The following is a 13,232-nucleotide window of genomic DNA, read 5'->3' as shown; positions in this document are numbered from 1 at the left end:
CCCCCATTTCTGATGGTCTGACCAGACAGCCTGTGGCTCCTCCCTCTTCCAGTCCTATGCTTAAGCGCTAGGACTCGCCTCTGCTCCCTGCGGGTGTTCCCGATAGGAATCCAGATGGCACTGATGATGAGAATGATCCCGATTCCCTGGAAGATGGGGAAATTCCTCTAGGGCTGGAACAGTATCAAACCATGTTGCAGTTCTTTCATAGAGATGAACTGCCGGCTCCGATTTCCCAGACCTTGAAACAGCTGGGTGTTCCTGGTTCAGATGCTATGTCAGAGCCGAGGAAGAATCTCATTTTGGTTTCCTTACATAAAGTCTCTTGTTGTTTCCCAGTAATGGATGCCATCCAGGAATTGATTGATATGGAAGGAGATGCCCCAGAGGCATATTTTAAAGAAGGTTTGACATTGGAAGTCCTGTATCCCCAGGATCCATCTGTGAGAGAGCGTTTGCGTTTTCCCAAAGTGGCTGTTCTGCCGTGTCTAAGCGGACGACTATCCCTGTGGAGGGAGGAGCGGCCTTGAAAGATGTACATGATTGAGGCTATTTTAAGGAAGCCTTTGAGGCAATGGTGATGAATTTATAGATTGCTTCCTGTTGCGCCCTAGTAGTGAGATCTTGCCTGCTTCTCTCTCAGGAGGTTGAGTCTGGAGGGAATTCTAGAGTGGTTATGGAGCCTCCTACCGCCTCATTAGCAGATGCAGGCTGTGATTATGGTCCGGACCTCACCTAGAGGAGTGGCTTTGGTGATAGCGGCCAGATGTCAACTCTAGTTATGAAATTGGTCAGCTGACACGGCTTCCAAAGCCATTCTTACCAAGATGCCCTTTAAAGGCTCGCTTTTGTTTGGGAGCGAGTTGGAGAAACTGGCCAGTAAGTGGGGCGAGTCTCCAGTGCCTTTGTTGCCAGAGGATAAGAAACAGTTACAGTGCCCCTTTGGTATGAGGAGTCATTTCCGGAGTTCTAGGCATTTTTGTCCCTACAGAGGGACAACCTTTCAGCGGACTTGGCCTTTTGGTAGGTCTCAGGCCTCTTGTCCCCAGCAGCCCAAGAGAGGAGCGGGCTCGTGTGGTGGACCTTCCCAAGCTTCCCAGTGAAGGTTTGCCGACCCACCTTCCAAAACAGGAAATAGGGGACATTTTTTTTTTCTTTTTTATTGGAGATGGGTCAAGATCACGTCAGAGCAGTGGGTCCTGGAGGTGATACGCGAAGGGTATGCACTGGAATTTTTCAGTATTCCTTGGGACGTGTTCATGGTGTCCTCTTGCCACTCCCTGTAGAAGAAGCAGGCAGTGGAGTTCACTCTTCAAAAGCTCCTTAGACTGAGGGCTATGGTTCTGGTGCCCATATCTCAAGAAAGTATGGGGTGATATTCCTTTTATTTTGTTGTGCTCAAGAAGGAGGGCTCCTTTCTTCCCATCTTGGCATTCAAGAGGGTTAACGGTCATTTGAAGGTGACTCATTTTCAAATGGAATCCTTATGCTCTGTAGTAATGGCAGAGCAGTCAGGAATTTCTAACCTCCTTGGATCTGTCAGAGGCTTACCTTCATATTCACATCCGATTGGAACACTGCTACTTTCTATGCGTTGCGGTGTTGGGGCACCATTATCAGTTTTGGGCGCTTCCTTTTGGTCTAGCCACCGTTCCCAGAACATTTTCCAAGATTATGGTGTTGGTAGCAGTGGCCTTGCCTAAAGAGAATTCTGGTGAACCCAAATTTGAATGACTGGCTGATTCAAGCTAAGTCTCAGGAAGAGAGCCACCTGGTGACACCTAAGGTAATGTCCTTATTGCAGGAGCTTAGTTGGAGGGCGAGTCTGACAAGAGCAGTCTTTAATCATCGGAGTATCTGGGGGTCTGGTTCGACATGGGACAGGACAGAGTTTTCCTACCAGAAGTTCAGATCCAGAGACTGATGACTCAAGTGCATCAGTTGATGAACACCATACACCCGATGATGTGGTCCTACCTACAGGTGCTCAGCTTGATGGCAGCTACCCTGAAAGTGGTGCCATGGGCAAGGGCGCATATGCATCCTCTTTAGCGTGCTCTGCTATCTTGTTGGAATTTGCAGTCTCGGGATTATGCGGTTTGGCTCCACTTGCCAATGGAAATCTCCCACCTCCAGTGGTGGTTGCTGGAGGATCAACTGTGAAAGAGAGTTCCTCTGTCCTCTCCGGTCTGGTTGGTATTCACAACAGATACAAGTCTTCACAGTTGGAGGGGCTTACTGTCTGGAGTTAACTGCCCAGGGGTACTAGAATGCCAAAGTGTCCTGCTGGAACATCAATTGCCTGGAGGCCCGGGAAGTACTGCTGACATGTTTGCAGTTCAGCCATGGGTTATGAAATCAAGCAGTTCATGTGATGTTGGACAATGCGACGATGGTGGCCTATATCAATCACCAGGGAGAGGAACCAAGAGCCAGCCAGCAAGTGTCACAGGAAATAGATCAGCTGAAGGAATGGGTGGAAGGTCATCTGCAGATCTGTCTCTCACATTGCAGGAAAAGACAACATAAGGGTAGACTTTTTCAGCAGGGAGAGACTGGGACCCAGGAGAGTGGGTGTTGTCAGCTGAGGTGTTTCGGCTGATTGTGGATTGTTAGGGCCTTCTGTTCCTAGACTTGCTGGTGATCTCTCAAAATGCGAAGGTTCCTCACTTCTACAGTCTAAGGAGAGATCCATGGTCCCTGGGAATAAGACGCTTTTGTACAAGTCTGGCCGGAAGACAGATTGCTTTATGTCTTTCCTCCGTGGCCCTTGCTGGGCAGGATAATTTGCAAGATCGAAGGCCACAGGAGGCTAGTACTGACCCAGGTGTCAACACAAATCCACATACCATGGACACCTGTTGAAGGACCTGTTCATCTTCTGCCATACATGGATCTGTTTCAGCAGGGACCGGTTCTTCACAAGGATCTGACTTGATTCGGTCTTACAGTTTAGCCCTTGACAGGGCTCATCTGTTAAAGTGTGTTTATTCTTCTATGGTGATTGCCACTTTACTCTGTGCTTGCAAGTTCTCCACTTCCTTGGCTTTATGTGCTGGTTTGGAGCATTTTTTTGAGGTCTGGTATGAGGAGCGGGGTGTTCTTCCTCATTCAGTTAAGATTCATCCTCATTCCTGGAATATTTTTGCAGGATGGGTTGCATAAAGGCTTGGCCCTTAATTACTTGAAGGTGCAGGTTGGGCTCTTGCCTGTTTCAGAGTCCTGGTGAATGGTGTTTCCTTGTCTCATCCTGATGTGGCCTTTTTTTTTTTTTTTTTTTTTAAGGGAGTGAAGCACCTTAGGCCTTCCTTGAGGTTAACAGTTCCATTGTGGAGTCTTAATTTGATGCTGGAGTTTTGGCAGGCCCTATGTTCCTACCACTGCATAGCCTTTCCTTATGGTTGTTGACTTTGAAGACTGTGTTCCTGGTGGCTATATGTTCTGTGCATTAGAGATGTGAATCGTGTCCTCGATCGTCTTAACGATCGATTTCAGCTGGGAGGGGGAGGGAATCGTATTGTTGCCATTTGGGGGGGTAAAATATCGTGAAAAATCGTGAAAAATCGAAAAAACGTAAAATCGCAAAACCGGCACATTAAAACCACCTAAAACCCGCTGAACGACCTCCTGCAGTCGATCTCCTGCCGGCGCCATTTTCCGTACGAAAACGATTCGCGGAGGGAAATCGCTCCCTGACCCCCGCTGGACCTCCAGGAACTTTTGGCCAGCTTGGGGGGGGCCTCCTGACCCCCACAAGACTTGCCAAAAGTCCAGCGGGGGTCCGGAAGGACCTCCTGCCGTCCAATCGTGTTCGTCTATGGCCGCTGCCATTTTTCGGCGCTATTTTGAAAATGGCGCTGGCTGAAGACAACAAGATTCAGTAGCAGGAGCCCGTTCCGGACCGCTGCCGTTCCGGACCGCCGCTGGACCCGCAGGTTATTTAAGTCATTTGGGGGGGGGGTTCGGGAGGGTGGGGGATTTAATTTAAAGGGTCGGGGGTGGGTTTTAGGGGGTTTTAGTGTGCGGGCTCACGATTCTAACGATTTATAACGATAAATCGTTAGAATCTCTATTGTATTGTGTTCCATAACGGTTTAAGACGATATTAAAATTATCGGACGATAATTTTAATCGTCCTAAAACGATTCACATCCCTACTGTGCATCAGATTTCTGAGCTGCAGGCATTGTCTTGCCAGGAGCTATCTCTTTGGGTGACTCCAGGGGCATTACAGCTGTGTACTGTTCCATCTTTCTTGCCAAAGGTAGTCTTGAACTTTCATTTGAATCAGACCATCTCCTTACCATACCTGGATAAGGTCAGGGATGTGGAGGAGTTTCGCCTTTTGTGCTCCTTGGACGTTAAGCATCTTGTCGTGTGGTAGCTGGAGGTCTGAGTCTTTTCGAAAGACAGATTGCCTGCCTGTTCTCCGTGGTGGGAATAAGCAGGGCACTCCAGCTTGGCGGATTATCATAGTTCGTTTGATTTAAGGAGGTGGTCATGGTCGTGTAGGTGGATGCTGGAAAGCCATTGCCCACTCAGGTTAGGGCTCATTCCGCTAGGGCACTGTCATTGGCGGAGGTTAGTCTGTTGTCTCCTGTCGATATCTGCCCATCTGCGACGTGGTCCTCCTTACACACTTTTTCCAGATTTTATTGTCTGGATGTGCAGGCTGAGGAGGATGCAGCATTTGCACGTGCGGTGTTTGACTGGACCGCAGGCAGCCTCTCACCCTGTTGGGGAGTAGCTTTGGTACATCCAACTGGTCCAGAGTCCATCTGTCTACACGCTAGGAAATGGAGAAATTACTTAACTGATAATTTCCTTTTCCTTAGTGTAGACAGATGGATTCAGCTTCCTACCCTTGGCTGCCGCGTGAGTGTGTCAATAGTCCTGTGGGGCTCTGGGTCCCAAGGGATTACTGGTAAGTGTTCATCCAGTCCCTAGCTTGGGGTATTTAGATTATTATGTGAGTTCAGTATTTATGGTTGGGTGAGTAAAGTACTAGTTATCTGTTTTTTAATCATGTTTTTATTCAAGTTTTTTGCTAGTCTGTCCACAATTGTTTTTGAAGAGAATACTGACAGGCTGGGGTCACGTCAGGGTTATATATTAGAGATGAGCTTTGTTTTTTTTCTACCGGGTTGTTTTTTGAGTCTGACGCTTCGGGGTAAAGTTTGTTTTTCCTCTGTTAGTTTTTTGGAAAAACGAACAAAAACGAAATGGGCCCAAAAAAACAACATGGGAAAACGAAGCTCAAAAAAACCCACCCCAAGCATTAAAATTTACTATAATACAACCCTCCCCCCATCCCGATCCCTCCCAAAGACTTACTAACATCCCTGGTGGTCCAGTGGGGTCCCGCGAATGCTTTCTCCCTCCATTCCATCAGGCTTTTGTGCCTGCCTCTCGTCAAAATGGCACCGATAGCCTTTGACCTACTATGTCACAGGGGCTACCGGTGCCATTGGTCAGCTCCCGTCACATGGTAGGAGCAATGGATGGCCGGCGCCATCTTGTACTCCTACCATGTGACAGGGGCTGACCAATGGCACCTGTAGCCCCTGTGACATAGTAGGTCAAAGGCTATCGGTGCCATTTTGACGAGAGGCAGGCACAAAAGCCTGATGGAATGGAGGGAGAAAGCATTCGCGGGACCCCACTGGACCACCAGGGATGTTAGTAAGTCTTCGGGAGGGATCGGGATGGTGGTGTGTGTGTGTGTGGGGGGGGGGGGGGGGGGGGTTGTATTATAGTAAATTTTAATGCTTGGGGTGTTTTTTATTTAAAAAAATAAAATGTGCCCCCCCCCCCCCCGTACAAACCCGAAAAACTAATTTTCCTCGTAGTTCGGGGAAAATCGGGTTCGGGGCCCCTGACCCATGACGAATTGAAATTGCCTAATTTGTGATAAACGAAGCTCATCTCTGTTATATATACTATGACGTCAACTTGCTCCGTCTCAATCTTCTGGCAGGGGAGCATAAATCCATTGGTCCTGAGTCCATCTGTTTACACTAAGGAAAACAAATGTATCAGGTAAGTAATTTCTCCATTTATAACCAACCACATGGCAGGAAATCGCTGGAAAAAAATCTCTCCTCTCTCTTCCCCCACTGATTTTCTTTTGCTTTTGTTGGTTATAATAAACGCCCTGAAATTCTTGGGGAAAATAAAATAACTGAAAAGCAAGATCCCTACATATTTTATATCTCCCACATACTTCTAGTCTGGTCATTACAGCCAGGGGCATATGCTGGGGGTCTTTTGGGAACCCTGCAATCATAGGCCTTGAATCAGGCCACTAGGCATTGTGCATAAGTAATGACCACAATTTCCTTCCCTTCGCAATAATCACCAGCTTCATCCAACTCTGAAAGCAGAAGATTGAACTCGAGGATCAAACAGAATCTTCCCCATGGTAGTGTGCAGCATTTCTCAGTCTTCCACTTACTTTAGTCAAAACAATGACAATTGGCAATATTCTTTGAATTGCCAACAGTTGTATCCCTTTCACTTTGTTTGTTCTTTTCAGTTCTCCTTTCTTCCCCTTATTTCTTGCTCAGTCATCAATAGGAATGTCTAGTGTAATCATGCTTCTAAATATTTGACTTTTCATTATTTAAGTAAGAAAGTTAACAGTGTGCACAAATTCCTCTGCACTTATGAACTCTTTCTGTGTCTCTTTAGATTTAGTTCATTGGTTGAGCTTTACTTAACAGTGGCTACCTCTTTACCCTTCTTTTGATCACTGACTTATCTGGCCTTTCATGTATCTACTCTATTTCTGCCTTTTGCTTTCTCTTTTCTGCTTTACTTGTCATATTCGCACCAGTATCCCAAAACTGTTTCCCCTTTTTGGAGTATGGATAGCTTCCTGCTATTTTATCAAATCGTGTGGCAAAAAGATCTAATCTTTGTAAAGAGCTCTGGTTCCCTTTTCCTCTTTTGTTTGTCTTTGGAAAGGCAAACTTGTGTTCTAGCTGTTCAGCCCCATGAAGACCTTGGGATGAAGAAAAGAAAGTTGTTCCCATCTACCTGCCCTTAATTGCATTTTGCAAAGATCACAGTAGGTAAGATGAAGCCATGTTAGACAGCCCCTTTAAGCTGTTTAAAAAGACCTGGATTTTCAACATTGGCTGTTTTCTAGCACTTATCATTTATCTTAGTGCTGTTGAAACCAACCGTTTATATAGCTGCTGTTTTCACCTTGTTCCTAAACTCTGCATAGCCTCGATGTTTAGCAAGCTAAGGCAAAGTGTATATTCAAGTTTGCATATAGAGAACAAAGACGGAATGCAGACACCCCAAGCACAGAACATAGGAAATATGCATATCATACATATTCATTGTGGATATCCTGAAAACTAGCCCTGTTTTGTGGCTCTCATGGACCAGAGTTGGCTACCCCTGTTCTAGAGCCCTAAACTGAAGTTATGCAAACCCATCGTTCAAGGTATTCATGCAGCTCTTGTAATACCTTATTGCGTTAACTCTCTCTCTTTCTTAAATACGTGTATAGTTGATCTTTTGCAGTCAAAGAAATACCAGTTTGAACAGAGATTTTGTATGGTGGTAGTTCTACCTCTAGGAAAAACTATTTTAACACATTGGATTACAAATTGTATAGGATAAATGTACTAGTGAAACTAAAGAATAAGTTTGTTTTCAAGTTAAAAAAAAAAATCTGTCCTTTCTACTTTATTTTGTGTTTTGTAGTGCACACGATAATGATGTGAAAGAAGCAAATAAGCAAAAGGGACAAGGTGGACATCCATCTCTACCGTGTGTACTTCAGCCTCCGTCTCAAGCACAGCACCAAGCTCATGTGCAGCCAAATGTGTCCCAGTATCTACAGCCCCCTCATCAAGCCCAGCTCCAGTTTCATCACCCAACACTTCAGCCGCAAAGCTGCCAACAAATGGTGTCAACGGCTCCTCCAACCTCTTTTCCATTGCAGACTTGTTCTACTGGCATACAAGCCAGTGTTCAGACACAAGCACACATGCAGACTGGACCTAATATGTCATTGGCTCTGCCAATCGAAATTAAACCGTGTATTGGTGTTTCCTATAATAGAGGTTATCAGGTAAATGGACATTATCCCTGTATCACACCCTGTTTTGAGAGGTGATGAATGCATATTAAACAAGAACCACATTTTCTGTCAAACCTTTTATTGTATGTTGTGAGTGCTACGTCCTAAATTAAAAAAAAGAAATCATTTTTCAGAAGAAAATTGCACAAAGCATAGAATAGTATTTCAAGTTTTTAATCTAATAAAAAGAACACAACTCCTGCAGTCACAGGGAAACCATAATGTGCTAGCACTGGTGTAACAAATTGAAGCACTTCATTCAGTATGTCGACAATGGCCTTTCTTTTGTTTTTAAGGCTGAGTTTGCAGAAATTGTATCATCCTCTGGACTTCCTCTATGCTGATTTAGAAGAAGGGAATGTGATGTCTTAAACCTTACAGATGAGAAATATTTTCACCAGAGTTATTACATGTTCTGCAGCATGGTCCATTTTCTTACCTTAAGCAGGGTGTGCTCTAGGGTTGTGGCACCTTCCATATAAACCCTCACTAGAATGTATCCAATACAATATAATACAAAACAATATACCTTCGGCATGTTGGTGCTCTTGTTCTATCTTACAAGATTCTGAAGCAATGAACCAAATGGGTAACATTGTAACATACCTCATAAACCAGAAACACATTGTTGCTCTAACTAGGAGCTGTTTTACCTTAACTCAGGAAATGCTGTTGTAACTTTCGGTGCTGCTACATTTAATAAATGGGTTTAATACAGCATTGTAGTTTTGTGCAGGTAGTTGTCATGTGCAGTACCAAAGGACTGAATCTTGATTACACAAATGAATATTACAAAACTATTCTCTGCCACACAATACTGTTCAGAGATTGGTGGAAAGATGTGACAATTTTAGTTTTAAGGACACTAACTGCCATGTTTTTTTATTTAGTTTCTTTTGAGTGGAAGGATAAATACAAACTATATTTAAATAGCTCCATTTATTTTGTTAAACATGTAACTACTGTTTGTAGATGGTGTATAGTGAATAAAAACTGAGCTTTTTTTTTTTTTGTAAAGGTGTGCTTTTCCTAACAAAATATATTCCTGTATGCAAAAAGTCTACCACTCATATAAGCGCATAGTTCTTACAGCAATGAACAATACTAAGGCTATTGATGGTAGCATTCTGTAAGCCACACACTGTAGATTCATTGTTGAGTGGCATTTGTGGACATCTAGCATGTACTGTTTTCCTGGTGCTATTAGATTGTGAGAGAAAGGGGATAGGTAATTTCTATTTAAGATAAAGATCATGTCTCTTGCCATAAATGTAATCTGTCTGAAAGTTGAGGGGGGGGCTTAGGATACTGGTGGCAATTATTTCTAAAGGAAAACATGAGTTGAGGGAAGAGGACCTACTCAGTACAGTTCACCTTCCAAAAGTGAGGCAATGTTTTTTGTTTTGTTCTTTACATGGCTAGAGTGCTGGGTGCCAGAGGGCATTCATTGCATCATTTTATTGCTCGCAGGTACTCTTGTTGATGGAAGACATGCAAAATAAATAGTTTATTGTGAAAGACAGTGAATCCTTTTATATTTTTATTACTTTACAAGGACTTCTTTTGAATAAGACACATCCAGTCCTTCCAGGTATATCTGCAGGCCATTGCCTCTTTGTGCAATTGATATTTATGATGTGGCTCATCTATTTTTTTTTTGGGGGGGGGGGGGGGGGCATTTGGTTGCCAGAAGTAATTTGCATCAAGGGAGAAAAAGTGAGTTGGAAATTACAATTCTAACGCTTGTTTTAGTAGAGCGGAACCAAAACATATTAAGCCATGGCCCTGATCATCACATTTCCCTATAATTTGGGCAAGAGCTTATTGGAGGATCACAGTTGTAAACTTACAATAAGACACATGGAAATTGAGGAGAAAAAACTGCAGTTGCTCTGATAATAGTGGGAACTTTTCAACTTTTGTGATGTCAAAGATTCTTCTACTTGGGGAAGGGAAGTCCATGCCTTATGGCAAGGGTTTTTGATTGAGGAAGAACCCCAATTTATTGGTCAGTTTCTTAACTTTAACCTTCATCTTTTTTTTTTTTTTTTTTTTTTAATTGCTGTGTCCCAAGTCTTCAATACCTACCTACCTCAATAATTCTATGAATGTAAGGTCTTTGTAATAGACCAGTGCTTGAAATAAGTACCTTTGATGATTTCAGGTGTGTAAGATACTTATAATGGTTAACATTTTTATTGTCCTTCATGACTGTTATAAATGTAGAGGCAGCAATTTTGTGCAGTACTATTAACACTATCATGTCATAAGCTAGCTAATTAACACTGGAAATGGGGGGAGGGGGTGTGTGCAGAGCGGTATAGTGAAAGGGAAGTAACCAGTTAAAATTTCAGTGTGACAGTATTTCCTACAGAATTTTACTTATTGCATTTTAAAGCATTAGTGTCAATTTAAAAAATACACTACTTTTTTTTTTTTATTATTTATTATGTAGCATTAAAATTTTTGTTTTTTTTGTTTTGGTAACTATATATTTGAAGAAAAGTGGGAAAGGAGTATGCATTTGTGAATTGATTCAAAATGTTATTTAAGGGATCTACTAAAGTCCATTATTCAGTGTGTATAGTCCTTTTTGTTTAATATTCAATGAGCCAAAATATTGTGGTTTTTGTATAACAAAAACATGAAAATGTAAAACAAGTATTTAACCACAAAACTCCACAATAAAGGAATCTGAATGAGTGCTATGCACTTTGTTTTTTTTATTGATAAAACTTGTTCTGTGTAAATCTCATTGTGTGTGTGAGAATTTTAAACCACATTAAAAAGAATCTGTTTACTTTTGTTATGAAGTGGAGTTGTAATTGCTTCTACTTTTTAATTGGCAGGGTATACACATCAGGTACTATCTGCAAGGTGAAATTAGAGTGTCCGGACAGTGTTCTTTATGCTCTGGATCAGCATGTCCTCACCAACCTTATGACTTTGTTTCATTGACCAGGATTGGAGGTTCTCTTTCCCTTCTGGATTAAAACTAGCAACTAAAAAAAAATTATATAATGGTATGATTAAAAAAAAAAAAAAGTAAAAGCACTGCTAAGAGTTGGGTCTTGCTATTTTAAAGTAAAAAAAAAAGTTTTATCTTTATTCCAAATCTCTTAACCCTTCAACTGCTTTTTAATGTGTTAATGCTATTGCTAACATAAAACAGTTCTCTTTAATTTATAAAGATAAGGTGGCCAAATCTTCATTCTAATACCAAGTTTCTCATACCTGGCCTGGTACCCCATAGCCAGTTGGCTTTTCAGGATTTCCTAGATGAATACACATGAGATAAAATGTGCATGGGCAGTGGGTATCCAATGTATGCAATTTATCTCAGGGATCTGTACTTGGACCGGTGCTTTTCAATATATATATATATATATATATATATATATATATATATATATATATATATATATATATATATATATATATATGATCTGGAAAGGACTACGATGAGTGAGGTTATCAAATTTGCGGATGATACAAAATTGTTCAGAGTAGTTAAATCACAAGCAGACTGTGATACATTACAGGAGGACCTTGCAAGACTGGAAGATTGGGCATCCAAATGGCAGATGAAATTTAATGTGGACAAGTGCAAGGTGTTGCATATAGGGAAAAATAACCATTGCTGTAGTTACATGATGTTAGGTTCCATATTAGGAGCTACCACCCAGGAAAAAGATCTAGGCATCATAGTGGATAATACATTAAAATTGTCAGCTCAGTGTGCTGCAGCAGTCAAAAAAGCAAATGGAATGTTAAGAATTATTAGGAAGGGAATGGTTAATAAAATGGAAAATGTCATAACGCCTCTGTATCGCTCGATGGTGAGACTGCACCTTGAATACTGTGTACAATTCTGGTCGCTGCATTTAAAAAAAGATATAGTTGCGATGGAGAAGGTACAGAGAAGGGTAACCAAAATGATAAAGGGGATGGAACAGCTCCCCTATGAGGAAAGACTGAAGAGGTTATGGAGCTGTTCAGCTTGGAGAAGAGACGGCTGAGGGAGGATATGATAGAGGTCTTTAATATCATGAGAGGTCTTGAACGAGTAGATGTGATTCGGTTATTTACACTTTCGAATAATAGAAGGACTAGGGGGTATTCCATGAGATTAGCAAGTAACACATTTAAGACTAATCGGAGAAAATTCTTTTTCACTCAACGCACAATAAAGCTCTGGAATTTGTTGCCAGAGGATGTGGTTAGTGCAGTTAGTGTAGCTGGGTTCAAAAAAGGTTTGGATAAGTTCTTGGAGGAGAGGTCCATTAATGGCTATTAATCAAGTTTACTTAGGGAATAGCCACTGCTATTAATTGCATCAGTAGCATGGGATCTTCTAAGTATTTGGGTACTTGCCAGGTTCTTGTGGCCTGGTTTGGCCTCTGTTGGAAACAGGATGCTGGGCTTGATGGATCCTTGGTCTGACCTAGCATGGCAATTTCTTATGTCCATATGTTCCTAAAGTACTGGGGGTCTTAAGGGAATGAGACGATGGTGCAAGGAAGAGGGATTCAGTTTTGTTAGGAACCGGGGAACCTTTTGGGGAAGGGGGAGTCTCTTCCGAAGGGATGGGCTCCACCTTAACCAGGGTGGAACCAAACTGCTGGCACTAACCTTTAAAAAGGAGATACAGCAGCTTTTAAACTAGAACAAAGGGGAAAGCTGACAGTCGCTCAGCAGAGCATGGTTCGGAGAGAGGTATCTTTAAAGGATACTAATGATGCATTAGAATTAGGGCATCCCGACAGTGAGGTTCCAATAATTAGAAAAGTAGTCCAAGTGCCTGTAACTAAAAACTCACCTGAGCTAAAAAATTCTAACTTACCCTTTCAATTAAAAAGCAGAATGAAAATACAAACAAAATACAAACTTTGAAATGTTTGTATGCTAATGCCAGAAGTCTAAGAAGTAAGATGGGAGAATTAGAATGTATAGCAGTGAATGATGACATAGACTTAATTGGCATATCAGAGACATGGTGGAAAGAGGATAACCAATGGGACAGTGCTATACCGGGTTACAAATTATATCGGAATGACAGAGAGGAGCACACGGGAGGAGGTGTGGCTCTTTATGTCCGGGATGGCATAGAGTCCAACAGGATAAACATCCTGCA

The 13,232-nt window shown here is 42.3% G+C and overlaps 1 protein-coding gene across 4 annotated transcripts in view; it reads left to right on the top strand.

The window, feature by feature from the left end:
• CCNJ (cyclin J) overlaps nt 1-10,907 on the top strand; it is a 40,781-nt gene extending 29,874 nt beyond the window's left edge. For all 4 annotated transcript variants that reach the window (XM_029609948.1, XM_029609949.1, XM_029609952.1 and 1 more), the window contains one exon: nt 7,720-10,907. In XM_029609948.1, the coding sequence (XP_029465808.1) occupies nt 7,720-8,134 (415 nt within the window). In that variant the 3' untranslated portion in view covers nt 8,135-10,907. The remainder of the gene's footprint in view (nt 1-7,719) is intronic.
• Nucleotides 10,908-13,232: the final 2,325 nt, after the last annotated feature.

This window comes from Rhinatrema bivittatum, chromosome 7 (genome assembly GCF_901001135.1).
Source record: "Rhinatrema bivittatum chromosome 7, aRhiBiv1.1, whole genome shotgun sequence".
Lineage (NCBI taxonomy): Eukaryota > Metazoa > Chordata > Amphibia > Gymnophiona > Rhinatrematidae > Rhinatrema > Rhinatrema bivittatum.
Note: the sequence above shows the minus strand (reverse complement) of the source record. Positions and strands in the feature narration are given on the sequence as shown.